The sequence below is a fragment of the Convolutriloba macropyga genome, chromosome 6, assembly GCF_964194025.1.
Source record: "Convolutriloba macropyga chromosome 6, txConMacr16.3, whole genome shotgun sequence".
Taxonomy (NCBI): Eukaryota; Metazoa; Xenacoelomorpha; order Acoela; family Convolutidae; genus Convolutriloba; species Convolutriloba macropyga.
The window spans coordinates 38,300,261-38,316,044 of NC_134473.1; the positions used below are offsets into that span (position 1 = coordinate 38,300,261).

The window sequence follows — 15,784 nt, forward strand, 5'->3', positions numbered from 1 at the left end:
CACTGAAGCCATTGTAAGAAGCACTCCTCCAAGCGTCTTCTCTGTTACTCGTGTTGTAAACTGGGAATGCAGCACCTGAATCGTCCCTCTCTCCATAGAACACCTCTGCTTCAAGGGCAAGACGACTTGAGTCGTTCACTTCAATGCCAAGGTGCACGACTGATACTTCATACGTGTACATGTTGGCGGGTTGAAGTCCTGCCAAAATTGTACAAATGTTTAAAACACTAGTTTCCAGCATTAATTGAATAGTTTGGACCTTTTCGGCATCTCCGCGATTTCACTACACCCCCCACTCCTCTCCCCCACCCCACTTCATATTCCCCCATAGTGTATTTAATATAGTTACTAAAATGGAGCACATAAGATTGGGTGTTTTCTATACTCCTTAAGTCGCTAAAATAGTCCCAAAATTGTACTTCAAAACGCATAGCTCAAGCATAGTTAAATGACCTAATCTTGAGTTTCTGCGAAAAACACTTCAAACAACATTGAAAATTATTTTCCATTTAGGATAATTTTTCCCCTGGTTTTCGTTCTCAAATTTCAAGACTAACTGATAAAAATATGTTTAAGTTCAATAGAATGAGAATACTCTGGTTAGTTTTTCGGCTTAGAGAGCCTTTGAAAAATTTTGTAAAGATGCTCCCCAAGTTCAAACCTTGACTGATGATAAAAAAAGCTCTGTCACAAAGGGGGGTATGAAGAGACCATGCTCAACCCAAAATGCCCTAGATAAAATACATGCGATATTGAAATTAAAACCTGAAGTTTTCCGCACCAGTGGTCTTTAGATCGATCCAAATGTTCGATTAATAAATTTCTAACATGTAACATTAAACAAGTGGTAAGTTTAATTTACATGTTTCAGATTTTAAAAGAAGAAATTATTAACTTGGATTGATATTAGACGCAGAATGTCGCGGTAGACGTTTGCTTGACGAAAATGACTCAAGTCAAAAGAGTTCATAGTCAAATAACGCGTAGAGCAAAACCCAGACAAAGCTGAAAAAATATTTTTTCACGCATAAAATTTTCCCCTTGTTTCCAGCTTACCCTAGTTTATTGTTTTCCCCAGCTTTCCACTAGTGCAACGAAAATTGTTTTTTTTAATGATCAAACTGACGACAATGTCTGTTCAGAGCAGACCATGTATATTTTAGAGTTTGGATGGTCCTTTACAATGCGCAAATAAGCAAAACACATTCGAATAAAGTTTTTGCAAGAAATTCTACCTGATTTTGTTTTTCGTGTCCAATATGTGTTGTCATGAGCTCTGAAGCAATAGTGAGCCCATTATTGGTCTCATCATGCTTTTTCTGCTATCTTCAGATGTGTTCAAACAATTGATAACTTTTCAACTCAGTTTGAAGTGGTTAAATTTTTACAGTGTGAGGACAATTTGCCCAATTCTATTTTACCCAATGCCATTTTACGCAACGCAATTATAACGAACTTGCTATTTTACCCAGAGCCATTTTACCAAATTTCAACCTCAACTTTAATTTACCTTATTGTTAAAACTACCAGAACGACTATTTAGCCGGCTGTATATTTAATTGGCCCCTGGAACTTGATATAAAACTATCACAACTGAATATGTGATTATAAATGGCCATATAACTAAATGGCCCGTGGGACTTGATTTGAAACTATCGCGACATCGGATAATTGGACGAAAAGTGAACGAAAAGATCAAAGAACATTGGTTAAGTTAACATTGGGTAAAATGAAATTGAGTAAAATGGCGTTGTGTAAAGTGGCATTGGATGAAATGAAATTGGATGAATTTTCGTGTAACCATTTTCACGCCGAAGCGGGAAAGGTGCAGAATGCGAGTAAATTTGTGGAGCAAACTTTTTAAATCTAACTTTTCAGTAGAGTGAACATCTGGTGCCTGAACGAAAATTCGATTGTAATTTTTTCTGTTCAGGTGCAGCAATCTGACTTCTGTTTCTCAAGTTTTATAAATTTTTTTGAGCGGCTTTCTAAATCGGTTGCTACTCATTTCTATGTCTATATTTTTCGTGGAGACAGTATTAGCGAGTGCTCAATTTGCTCGGACTAAATTTTCTTATCAATTGATTTGTACATCCATCACAGCCAGGATTGGGACAGACAAAACGCAAAGGTTGTGCTCAAAACTCTTTAAATATCCTTTTAATTGGCTTCATAAAATTTTACCGACTTTTATTACCTATATCATTTGATTGAAAAAGACTTATTCAAAGAATGCCTATAACTCAGGTGTTTCTTTCTCAACCCATGCAAAGATTTTGCTCGATGCATGAACAGATTTTCGCTTTCCCGAAATGAGAAGACTATCCACGACATAAAATTCCCGCTAAAAGATTTTTGCTGGGTTATTCGGCCGCGTAATGTTAATCAATAACGGCCCCGCATCCATAAGAGTTTTTGAGTCTTTTCGTCAATTGAGGTATAGAACGGAGAAAAGATCTAGGCCTAGAAAAATAGGCAAAAAAATAATTTAGTGCGACTACTTACCTGAATCTCTGTAGGGCAAGTCAGCGAGCGTGAGGTTCTCTTTCTTGAACTCATGAATCGTGGATCCATTTGCAAATCTGTAGATGTTGAACTGGATGTTGCTACTGTGTGGGCCGAATGTCTCGAAACTGATGTCAATTTCAGTTTGGGATACAGGAATCGTCTCAATGTTTACAACCGGGTGGGGACCTTAGAAGTACGAAGCAACATATATTTGACAAAAAACATAGGCCTTGACTTTGTGTGTCGCTTCTATCACGGCTTCTATCTTACTTTGTAGAGCTTTTGACTATTAGCATTTTTCAAATAGAAAGGACACAAAAATTTATGTTCCTCAGATCTGCGAAATCTAAGAATCGCAAGTATTCACATAAATCTGTGCCAATTGATAAAAAGGCAGCACTTTTTGCATTCAAGGCCGTAAAAAAACAACTGATTTGCTAGCACACACAATTAAAAAAAACTAAAATTAGGTTAACACAAGCTAAGCTAACCGCTGCCTTAGCTTACAGTGACATGCGTCAAGGTAAAAACAATTTTAAAAATCACCTTAATTTTGTTCAGGTAAATTTACATTACCTTTTTTGTAACTTTCTTCTGTAAAAAAATGAAAAATGTCAGTAGCACTCTTTCCTTTATTCCAAGGATTTCAATTATTTTATAGCCGTGGCTAAAGAAGAGATCTGATGGTGATGATGCTGAAGAAAAGCGAGTGCACACTGCAGTAATACTACACATTAGAAAAGTTTAGGTAAGTGTAGCTGAAAAAAACACCTTAATTTACCCGAACAGTTCAAGCATATTTGTATTACCCTCTCGAACCTTATCGTACCTCAACTTTACCAGAAAAATTAAAGAGGCACCAGTTGAATTTTTACTTCAATTTGAATTAAAATGTAGCTGACTTTTACCTTGAAAATTTCTTAAATTTTTACCGTAATTTTCAAGGCAAACGGTGAATGCTCAGGTTAAACTATCTTCATAATTCAGGTTAAAAAAACAAGTATTTTTTAATGTAAGTTACGGTGAAAATTAAACCGGTGCAGCCTTAAATTATCAATTATTTTGCAGACAAACTTGGCTGGAATCAAGGTAAAATTAAAATATGTTAAGAGGAGCTCAGGTAAAATTCATTGTCACGATTTTCCTCACGAGAACTAGTTTGGCGAAAAAAGAAGAGATGAACTTGAAACTAAGATATATATATATATATATATATATATATATATATATATATATATATATATATATATAAATGAAGAACCAGCCGATTATGATTCCTCTTATCAATACAAGTGTATCATAAGATCTGATTTAACTGTCTATATACTGAAGAAAACTGCAAGGATTTGATATCGAAAACTGATCTTGACCCTTACTTTATTTATGACCGCTCAAGAAAATATTTAATTTCCTCTTTACCATCATAATATTCATATCTTGTTCCACGAAAAGAAAACAATTAAACGCATGAATGTTGCTCAATGTCTGAATTTTGTACTGAAAAGTATTTTTTTTTACCGTAACTCAATTTAAGGTGAAGTGAAGTAACTTTCGAACCTGTGACTGCAGTTCCTGATATAGGATCACTGTAGAAGTTCAAATCAGTGGCTGCAGCTCCATTCTCTTTCACAGAACACACTTTGAATGTCCTGGCCTTTATGGTGTAGGAACTGCCTGATTGCAGGTTGTCGAACTGTTCAGAGGGCAGATCGTAAAACAGGTCAAACCCTGATGTCGCTATCACGTTCAAGTCCTCCGTGTTAAACTGCAAAAATTAGGAGGAAAATTACATTTTTGTTCCGACCCCACTTGTGGGGGGGGAGAAACTATATACTCAAATGGGTTTTTTTTGTTCCGTGAATTTTGGCCGACCGATATATTCATCGTAGAGAAATGTGCGTGGTATCATTAAAAAGCTCGTCCAGCGTAGAATTCGAAATTGAAAAGATTTTTTTGAATTTCGTTTTTTTTCGAGTAGTTATCGAGGTTTAAAGTTTCATGTGAACACTGGATATTTGGTTCACTTTTGTTCACTTTTACCGTAATTTTCGTTCGAATTAACGTTTTTTCTACAAAAAATTTAATTCAAAACTAGATTTCACGCCAAAAAGTAAATCAATTTTAGGTTTTTAATAGACGAAAGGAGATAATAAAGACTAGTTCTAGTCTTAGAGGGAAGTTTAATATATGAAAAAAAAATTCGAATTAGGTTTGGGAGCTATTTATTTAGAAAATTTTGCAATTTTTTTTTATTTTTTCAAGTCACCTAGAGACTACTAGACACTTTTAATATCGAAGTTCCATTAATGACAAACCTCTTTTACGATCAAATGAAGCCCAATGAACAAAAAATTTGTTTCGAAGGGATCGCAATTTTTTTTTTGGACTCGTATCTCAAATTTCGTAATTTCAAATGAAATTTTTATTTATTTTTTGAGGTTTTACTAAAGTTTTAAAATCCAATGGCATAAACTTGTTGACTAAAGGTGCAATAGACTTGCTAATGAGCATTAAGTGAACCTATCTAGTGCTGTGAGTGGACAGCTAATGGCTGTTAAGACTTTGAAAATAAATTTTCGAAAGTTTTTTAAAATTAGTAAATCATAAGCTTATTTTTGTGAACTGTAAGTTCGTCTCAGTAAAAATAGGATTGATCTCCTTCATACCACTGCAACATAAGTTAATCTCATTGGCGGCTTTATCAAATAACTATTGGTTATACGTCTTCAATGCCACAAAATTTCAAATTTTTTTAAAAATTTTTTGGACATTTCGTTTTATTGGTTCATTTTGAAATCTTATCACGTCATCCTAATATTGATGGCTACATCTTCCTTTAGTGAAGACGTCCAAAGGATCATAGATAAAACTTTCTGAGAAAAAAATATGGTTTAAATGTCTTCAACACTTTCTTCTCCCATTTTTCTAAAGAAATTTTGGTTTTTGCCTGTATTTGTTGTTTTTTTTCATAGTCATAAGACATATTGTGATGTCTTATTGATTACCTAGGCATCATAAACATCCTTGTATTCACATCGTGGCATAGCTGAGCGTATTCATTGAATTCCTATGAAAGCTTTTGAGTTTAATGGCTGTTAAGACTTTAAAAATATTTTTTTTTATTTTTTTTTGAACATAAATCAGTCTTAAGCTTATTTTCGTGGATTATAAGTCACTCTTGATAATGACAGAACCGCTTTGTTCCTACATCAGCAGCAATTTATCTAGCTGGCGGTTTTGTCTTCTAACTATTGGTTTTTTTGACTTCGGTGCACGAGTTTTCATAATTTTTATAATTTTTGTATTTTTTTTAGTAATTTTGGTTCCTTTTGAAATCGTATTACATTATTCTAATATTGATAGCTCCCATTGGCTTAGTGAAGACGTTCAATGGATCGTTGAAAAAGTTTTCAGAGAAAAAAGCTTATGGTTTAAATAGCTTCGACACTTTCTTCTCTCAATTTTCTACCGAACTTTTGGATTTTGCCTGTTTTTGTTGTTGTTTTCATAGTCAATGACTTGTTGTAATGTCTTATTGATAAATTTTGAATGACAAACATCCTAGTCGTCACATCATCTAGGCATAATTTAGCGTATTAAATGCCTTCCGTTGAAAGCTGTAGAATTTTTTGACTTTGATACTATGGGTTTTCTCAAAAATTTCGTGGTTTTGATGTATTTTTCTTTGCCATACGACTTATTGTGATGAGTTATTAATGTCACATGAATGAAACCTATGATTGCTATTTCATCGAGGCAAAATTTAGTGTGTTTAATTAACTTAAAATGTAGCATTTTTTTTTTCATTCAAACACCTATTTTTGTTATCTCTTCATTTGGTTGACAATTAAGTCAAAAATGTAGATGAGCTCGGGTCGGAACATCATGTGCAAACACACATTAACGAGCCGCCTTGTCATTTCAACATAACAACGAGCATAATGCTTGTTCCATTGCTGAAAATTCGTACCATTGTTCGATTAACGGAGCTCGCTTATTCCAGACAACGTGGTTTCAGATCACATTTGCCTCGGGCGTACTTTTGGGTATGAGATCCGAAAAGAACTCAAAATTTACATGTCTGCGATATGATTTTTAGCTTTTAAGAAAAGTTCCTGAAACTGGCGATAATAGTTCGGAAATTCGCGACAACAAAATGGTTCGTTGCTTTTTTGGCCTAACAAAAAACAGGCAATACCAACTGAACTAAAATTGATCGACAACGGTCTATCACGGAACTATCAATTGAGGATATCTATTGAAACGATTGACAAGGGTTGAGTTTCGTGGCTGCATCTTTGAGAAAACTCTGAAAAAACGGTGTTTTCATCTGTAAATGAATCTAATTACGTAAAAACGCGAAGAAACTTCAAAATGTTTCAAAACGCTAAAAAAAATAATTTGTCTAAATTCAAACTTGACTGAAAAACGTTTCATTTTTCTTTTCCGAGCGCTAGAGAAAGTTTGTTATTTTTACGTGGATCGCAAACTCAAACTTAAGAAATGAGAGGATATATTTCGGAAATTTAAAACCTTGACTTAGGGAGTCATGTCAGTGCGAAACACAATGATACACTTTTTGTACCAAAACTTCTGTGTAACGGCTGCTCTCCTTGTGTTTCACAAAGAAAGTTTTACACCGCCCAGTTCGTTCTGAGTGGTTACAAAATCTGTCCGGATACTTCGTTTATGCAGTTCGCTTTTGTAACTGTATATCCGCTCTGCTGTACTTACCGTTGCATTAACTATTTTAGTTCGTAACTATTCGCTGATCTTAGTTTTTTCAACTATCAATTTGAACTGGATTGCTACAGATCACACAATACGGGATCTCTTTATGTATACCAGTTCAATCCGATAGAAAAAACAAATCGAAGACAAAGATATATGTCTAAGACCTGTTTGTGCAAAAATATTTAAATTTAAACCTAAGTTGGCTTTTGCTGTTTGTACTCACAAGTTGAGAATACCAGAAGTTGGGGTTGTAACAGTTGAATTTCAGCTCCAATAATTCGTTGATGCAAGACACAGTAACAGAATTTACTGCTCAAGAATAATATTTTGAATACAAGACACAGTAACAATTTACTGCTCAGGAATATTTCTAGTTCAAGACACAGTAACACGTTATTTACTGCTCAAGACAATTTGTTTTTGCAATATTTTGCTGAGTTATACTTTCAGCCGTTTTCTGCGGCTACTACGTTGAGTTCTGTGTGTTGCTTTTTGTTATTTCCCCCTTTTCTCTTTTTTCTCACGTGACAAACTGTAACTAGAACTAGAACTATAACTATAACTATTAAATGACTAAGACATCAGAAAGTGTTTTGTTTCTATTTTCCCCGTCTATGCAAGCTTGTTATTCCTTAAGCTCAGCTCCAACATCGCCGGCCCTGTTTTCCTTCGTGAAAACATCATCGTCAGTTGGAAGTACTGGAGCGAGCTTCACTACGGGCCTCTTGTAGTATCCATCTTTTGTTCGGATTTTCGCTGATCGAATCACTCCGTCGGAACCCTCAAATGTTTCGGTTATTCGACCCAGATTGTAATATCCACGTTTGTCACTGTCTTCCACTAACCACACAAGATCACCCTGCTGAAGACTTCTGTCCGTTGTGGTCTGCCATTTCTTTCGACTATTCAACGTTGGCAAGTATTCTTTACGGAATCTGTCCCAGATGAGGTCTGCGTAAGCTTGTGTTTGTCGGAAGAGCTTTCTATGATCAACAAATTGCTCTGCACCTGATAGATACGGTAAACAAAGGTTCTTGTTGCCAAGTAGGAAATGGTTTGGAGTAATAGCTTCTAAATCGGTAGCATCAGAACTGACTTGTGTCAGCGGTCTAGCATTCAGCGTCTGTTCAACAAGACACAGCGTGGTTGACAGAACATCCTCCGTGACTGATCGATTGCCCAACACTGCGTACATTGCCTTCTTGCAACTCCTAACCAGTCTTTCCCACACTCCTCCAAAGTGTGGTGATGCAGGTGGGTTGAACTTCCATCTGATACCTTGTTGAATCAGATGTTCTTCAATTCGCACCTTGTTCCATGCTGCTATATACTCTGCCAGTTCTTTTTCAGCTCCAACGAAGTTTGTCCCGTTATCGCTAATCATTTTGACCGGTTTGCCTCTTCGTGCAGTGAATCGCATAATTGCGTTAAGACAACAATCAGTGCCTAGTTTTGGTGCAATCTCTATATGTACCGCACGTACAGTAAGGCATGTGAATAGACAGCACCAACGCTTTTCGTTTCTTCGACCAATCTTTACTGTGAATGGTCCGAAATAGTCTACGCCCACATTCGAGAACACTGTTGATGCGACTAATCGTTCTTCAGGTAGTTCTGCCATTACTGGTGCCTTTGTTTGGGCTCTTCCCTTTCGACATCTAATGCATTTGTTTTTGATCGATTTCAAAGCATTTCGTATGCCTAGGATCCAGAATTTTTGCTGGACTATATTTCTGACATGTTCAGTACCTTCGTGATGATTATTCTTATGTTCATTTTGCAAGAATAATTCAACTACATGGTGCTTCCAATGTAACAGTATTGGATGCTTGGTTTCGAAGTTCAGATGACTTTTACCTATTCTGCCTTGAGCACGAATAAGTCCTTGCTGATCTATGAATGGTGAAAACTGGAGGATTTTGCTGTTTTTTGGAATTTCCCTTTCAGCCTTGAGAGATTTCATCTCTTCAGTAAACTGTTCTTGCTGCAGTAGTCTGAAGATGCTTGCTTGTGCATCCTCTCTTTCTTCAACACTTAGTGTTTTTGTTGCCGGTTTGTGTTTTTTGAATACACGCTGTATGTATGCCATTGTATTTACTAGTCGATTGTAATTGCTGAATCTTTCCGACTGAATCATCGGCTTCTTCTCTTCAACCTTTGCTGAGAAGACCATTTCGTCGTTTTGTTCGTCTGAAGCAAATGTTAAATTCAACTGTTCAGGCCATTCGTTCTCTCGTTGCTTCAACCAGGCCGGCCCAGTGAGCCATTCGCTTCTCTTGAGTTGGTCAACATTGATTGCTCGTGTCCCGATGTCAGCTGGATTGTTAATACCACTCACATGATTCCACTGTGAAACATTAGTTGTATCCAAAATCTCAGCCACTCTGTTTGCAACAAACACCTGTTGCTTACGGTGGGAGCTATGAATCCATTGCAGAACAGTAGTGGAGTCTGACCAAAAGTTGCAACTCTGAATCTTCGATTCGTGTTCCTTCACTATCTGTTCTTTAAGTCTCACTGCCATCACTGCTGCTTGTAGTTCCAAGCGTGGTATGGAAAGGTGTCGCATCGGTGCAACTCGGCACTTTCCGATTACAAATGCTAAATCTGCTGAGTATTCTTTGGGCTTTGAACGTAGGTAAGCCACTGCGCACATTGTGTCTTCAGATGCGTCGGCAAACACATGAAGTTCCCATTTGTCCTTGGCTGTGCTGAAGTATCTTCTATCAATGCTGGTTTCTGCTACTTCTGGAAGCTGCGCCTTCCACTTCAGAAACTCTTCTTCTTCGTTAGGTTCTACTGAGTTGTCCCAATGTTGTCCATTTTTGGTCCAGATGCTCTTCAGGAGTCGTCTCATATGGACACTGAATGGTGCAAACAGTCCAAGAGGATCAAACACTGAAGAAACTAGAGATAAGATCTTCCTTTGGGTGATTGGGGTCTCAACTTCTTTGCTTGTACCTCTACAAACCTGTAGACTATCATCGGTAATCGTCCACTGAAGCCCAAGCACCGATGACCCTTCCTGGCTGGGTTCTACTTCAACCTGCTTTGTTTTGTTGATTGATCTTAAGTCCTCTGGGATTGCGTTGGTTACCAAGTCGCTATTGGTGATCCACTTCTTCAGTTCAAATCCATGTTTTGAGAGAAGAGGTTGCAGTTGTTTGAAAACTTTGATTGCTTCTTCAGGTGTTTCGACTGACTTGATGAAATCGTCCATGTAGAAGTTGTTTTGGATTGTTTTTGCTGCAATTGGGAACTCGTCTTCGTTATCGATCGCTACTCGCTTCAGAGCGTAGTTGGCACATGTTGGTGAACTCTTAGCTCCGAAAACATGACGTTGATACTCGTAAATTTGCACAGGTTCGTTCATTGTTGGTCTCCACAAGAATCTCAAGCAGCTTTTATCCCGTTCAGGAACTTGCACTTGCAGAAACATTGATTCAATATCTGCGGTTAAGGCAATTGGTCCTTCTCGAAATCTAAATATTGTTCCGATCAACCCGTGTAGTAGATCGGGTCCGGCTAACAGCTTGTCATTTAGGCATACGTCCTTGTATTTTGCTGCAGCGTTGCAAACACGGCGAACTTTACCCGGTTTGTTGGGGTTTAGTACTGGATGGTGTGGCAAATACCACTCTCTTCCGAAAGTGCCTTTGACTTCCGATTTACCAAGGATCTTCACAAATCCCTTTTCAACATCTGTATCAATTGACTGTTGATACAATTCTTTTAACTTTGGGTCTCGTTGGAATCTTCGTTCCAGTGAGTAGAGCTGACCAAGGGCTGAGCCGTAGTTGTTTGGAAGACTGGGTTCTGGTTCATTCCAGAGCATGCCCACTTCGTACCGCTCGCCTGTAAACTTTGTCGTGCTCTCTAGAAATTTCTGAGCCTGCTGCTCTTTCTTTGATTGACTTACAACATTTATTTTGGAAGCATAGGTTTCTATGTCCCACCATGATTGGATATTTTCTGCCACTTTCACATCTTCTGTGAAGGCAAAATGACAAACATTTTGACTTTTCTTGCCTGTCATGGGACCACTGACTACCCATCCTAATTCTGTTAAGACGGCAAAAGGCTCACTTCGTGTTCCAATCTTATAGTCCAATGGACGTTGAATTTCGTAGGCATCTTGTCCAAGTATGATGCCTACTTCCATCAGGTTGAATGTTCTGTTAGTGAGAACATTCAGGTGTCTGAATTTGTTCTTCAGTTCCTTGTAGTCATATGTTGTGTTTCCCAACGAGATTGATGGGTGTGCAAACGCTTCAATCGAATGCACCTTTGAATGTAGTCCCTTTATTGTGATAGGAACCTTCTCTGTCCTCAAATCTTGCGTCCCATGTATGCCAGCTATGTTCAAGGTAACGTCCGTGCCTTTGGCTTGTAGTTGATTCTTGACACTTTGGTCGATGAATGAAACTGTTGACCCACTATCGAGGAAAGCATAGGTAGTCAGCCTGTTACCACCACTCTGAACCGATACCGGAACTATTTGAAGAAAACTAGTAACTTGGTTACTCTGGTTGATTGTTGCTGCGCTTACGTTAACTGCGTGACTACCCTCGTCCATTCGGTTTTCTGAGTGTAGCAGTCTGTTGTGCTTTTTGGTACATCCGTTTATACCGCACACTTTGACTTTGCAATCTTTGATTGCATGTCCTTTTCCCAGACATCCATAACATAAGCGTTCTCTCCTCACTGCCACGTATCGATCATTCACACTCATGTTTTTGAATGATGGACAGTTCCAAATTTTATGAGTGCCATCGGCTAATGGGCAGTGATCGCTTTGCGTCTGCTTGGTTTCTTGCAGGTTTGAACTTGCACTGAAGTTCGATGTCTTCGAGAATTGTTTTTCTCTATTTGCGTTGCGTCGGTCTTCTTCTTTGCGTTCCCCTTTAAACGCTGAAAAACCTTCATGCACGAATGCCATTCGTGATAGCCATTTTTCAAACATGATAAGATCAGGCCAGTCCTCGTCTTTGTCATCGACGTAGAACCACCATTTTTCTTTAAGAACTTGAGGTAGCTTATCAACTGCCATGTACAATGTCGAACTTGATTGCAAATCACCAATATGTTTGTACTCTTTAAGCACGTTCACAAAGTTAGATACAATAACAGAAAAATTAATCAGGCTGGTTGAATCATGAGGTTTCAATTGATTAGCTTTTCGTAGGTTCTCGAGCTGCGCATCTATAATTACATGCGGTCTTCCAAATTTTCTTTCTAAAATGTTCCAGGCAGCACTATAAAACTGTCCAGAATAGCCCATTCCCGAGATTGCAGATTTTGCTTTGCCTGTTAGCAGAGTCTTCAAATGGCTCATTTTTTCTGAGTCGGGAATCGTGCGTTTATCTACTGTTGCTATGAACATGCTAGACCACTCAGGCCACTCCAGCGGGTTTCCGTCAAAATTGTTCAACCTCAATTTTGGTAAACTACTGCTTGAATGTTCAGTGTTGTAGTGCCTTCCAGCTATCGGCGATATATCCCGCCCTTCAACACTTACTGAGCGTTCGCGAGAGTTTGTGTACCATGGGTAATGCCTCTGCTTATTCCGTTCAGGGCTGACGTCAAAGCGAGCTCTTGGTCGAATTGGCGTTCGCGTGTCGTTCATCGAATTCGCCCACTCCGAGACATCTCTCCCTTTTGGGGTCCAATTGAAAGGTGACTTGTCACGCGCCTTAGTCGATTGAGAACGTAAGTCATCTTTCTCCAATGCTGTTCTTTGCAATTGGCGCTCTAGGTCTCGCTCCTTTTGCCGAAGCTGATGTTGCATCTCTAGTTCTTTCATTTGCATTTCTAGCTCCAACCTCTTTCGATCAAATTGGGCTCATTCGATTTGCAACTTTCTTTCAAATTCAATTTCAAATTCCTTTATTCGTTCTTCAACCCGACGTTTCACTGAAGATGCTTCCGAAGCGTTTTCTGTATCCTGGTTGATTGTCCGTGTAACCGTATTCGTCGTTGCATTACTTGTGTTACCATGGTTTTGGTTAAACTCTGGAATTCCAACGTTTTGTTCTAACTGATGCACCTTATTCGCAGGCGGTTGCTCTTCATTGGCATGAAGAGTTGACTGGCTTTGCTGGCTTGACATGTTTGTCTCTCCGTGGATATACGGTAACCAGTCTGCGTTTAAATTTTGTAAGAAATTTAGTCGTTCGGCTTCGTAATGTTCAAACAATTCAGAATCACGAAGAAAATTTGCTCGCTTTCGGTTAAGAATGCAAAGAGAGTCGTCAAGTTTCAGCACCTGTTTATAGATGGTCTTGAGTTTGCTTGATCTATCGTTGTTTCTGATTAGTTCCTGGCCCTCCTGAATTTTTGCTTCGATTTGTTTTTTGGAGTTGCTAATCTGTCTCTGCAAAATGTCTTGACTCTGTGACGGAGTCACTGCGTTTGTACTTTGGGACTGCAGCTTGAATCTCTACAGTACCTTTTGTTTATTTGCTTTAATTAAGCCTTGCTATTCAACTTCTTTGCACTTTAATATGCACTTTGCCTAATTGGCTTTGCGTCGTTTAATTGCCTGTTGAGTTTTGTTCTCGTTCGTTGATGACTTCGTCACTTCAGCTGTTGGGTTGGACAGCAGTTTATTCCACTGTCCGGGTCGGCGGACCAAATGTAACGGCTGCTCTCCTTGTGTTTCACAAAGAAAGTTTTACACCGCCCAGTTCGTTCTGAGTGGTTACAAAATCTGTCCGGATACTTCGTTTATGCAGTTCGCTTTTGTAACTGTATATCCGCTCTGCTGTACTTACCGTTGCATTAACTATTTTAGTTCGTAACTATTCGCTGATCTTAGTTTTTTCAACTATCAATTTGAACTGGATTGCTACAGATCACACAATACGGGATCTCTTTATGTATACCAGTTCAATCCGATAGAAAAAACAAATCGAAGACAAAGATATATGTCTAAGACCTGTTTGTGCAAAAATATTTAAATTTAAACCTAAGTTGGCTTTTGCTGTTTGTACTCACAAGTTGAGAATACCAGAAGTTGGGGTTGTAACAGTTGAATTTCAGCTCCAATAATTCGTTGATGCAAGACACAGTAACAGAATTTACTGCTCAAGAATAATATTTTGAATACAAGACACAGTAACAATTTACTGCTCAGGAATATTTCTAGTTCAAGACACAGTAACACGTTATTTACTGCTCAAGACAATTTGTTTTTGCAATATTTTGCTGAGTTATACTTTCAGCCGTTTTCTGCGGCTACTACGTTGAGTTCTGTGTGTTGCTTTTTGTTATTTCCCCCTTTTCTCTTTTTTCTCACGTGACAAACTGTAACTAGAACTAGAACTATAACTATAACTATTAAATGACTAAGACATCAGAAAGTGTTTTGTTTCTATTTTCACCGTCTATGCAAGCTTGTTATTCCTTAAGCTCAGCTCCAACATTCTGGTAACTAGAAAACTTCATTGATATTATTTGCAAGCATACAAACTCCAATTACCAATTACATGAGCGATGGAACCAAAATAAACAAAAAAAAATTAAGTACAAAGGATACGCAATAAAAACAGTTGACTGTTATCTCGTCAACACTAGTGTAAATCAGTCTATGAAAAAATTAAGCTTTAAGAAAGAATGTCCAGAAATAAAGCTAAAGAGTATTTTTCTACTCTCCACAAAATTCATTTTCCGGTTTTATCCAGAAATTTTGCTATTTACGCTAGTTACCAACAAAGATCGCCGTGGAATCATACAGTTCATTTTTTAGTGAGATCACAACTCCAAAAATGATAATTACAATGAAAAAATGAACTTCGTTCACAATTTTTCTGAAATTTCACTTATTAACTATTGTTCTAGTAGCAGAACGTGTATTAGTATAGGTGCATTAGTGATTAAAACTAAAACCCTGAGATTTAACTGAAAAATGTAGAGTTGATGCGACTTAACTCTAAAAAAAATTAATTACACTGATAAAAATAGGCAACAGTTTTGGTAATAATTACAATTCAAACAGAGAAAAGTCTTAAAAAGTTACTTTTGTATATACATACATTCTATATACATTCAGCTTACAGTTCATTTTTCATATCTAAGAAACACTGTCAGTCAAAGAGTTTGTTGTTAAATAATTCGGTTAAAAAATTCAGTTAGTTTTTCGTCACCCTGAATTTAAAAAATTATTTTTTGCTCCTACGCTAATTGTGCTCTAGATTCAAATTTCTGTTAATTATTAGGGTACAAATGAAAAGAAAAAGTTTTGTTTTTAAAATATAAATTGATGTCCATTTTTATTTTGTGTGCAGTATTGTCAATTAATGTGCTTTTTGACAAGGTAGACCAAACCACTCAACATTTTCAATTTCATCTGCAGAACAAAATAGGTTGAGCTGATTTTTAGTTTTCTGTTGCATTTCACTGATTCCGATGTCAATTTTGATGTGACATTACTTTTAACAGAAACAAAGCAAACATAATTCGGGAAAATATTTTAAATATTTGTTTAAAACGTTTGAAAAGTCTTTATAAACAACGAGCTCTAAAAACTACTTTTTCAACAAAA

General features: G+C 37.4%; 1 protein-coding gene across 1 annotated transcript in view; it reads right to left on the reverse strand.

The window, feature by feature from the left end:
• The window catches only part of LOC142341310 (uncharacterized), a 216,660-nt gene that overhangs the window by 67,905 nt on the left and 132,971 nt on the right, over positions 1 to 15,784 (reverse strand). Inside the window, exons 30-32 of the mRNA XM_075392234.1 lie at positions 4,066 to 4,273; positions 2,506 to 2,694; positions 4 to 198 (exon numbers count right to left, since the gene is read on the reverse strand). Of these exons, the coding sequence (XP_075248349.1) occupies positions 4 to 198; positions 2,506 to 2,694; positions 4,066 to 4,273 (592 nt within the window). The remainder of the gene's footprint in view (positions 1 to 3; positions 199 to 2,505; positions 2,695 to 4,065; positions 4,274 to 15,784) is intronic.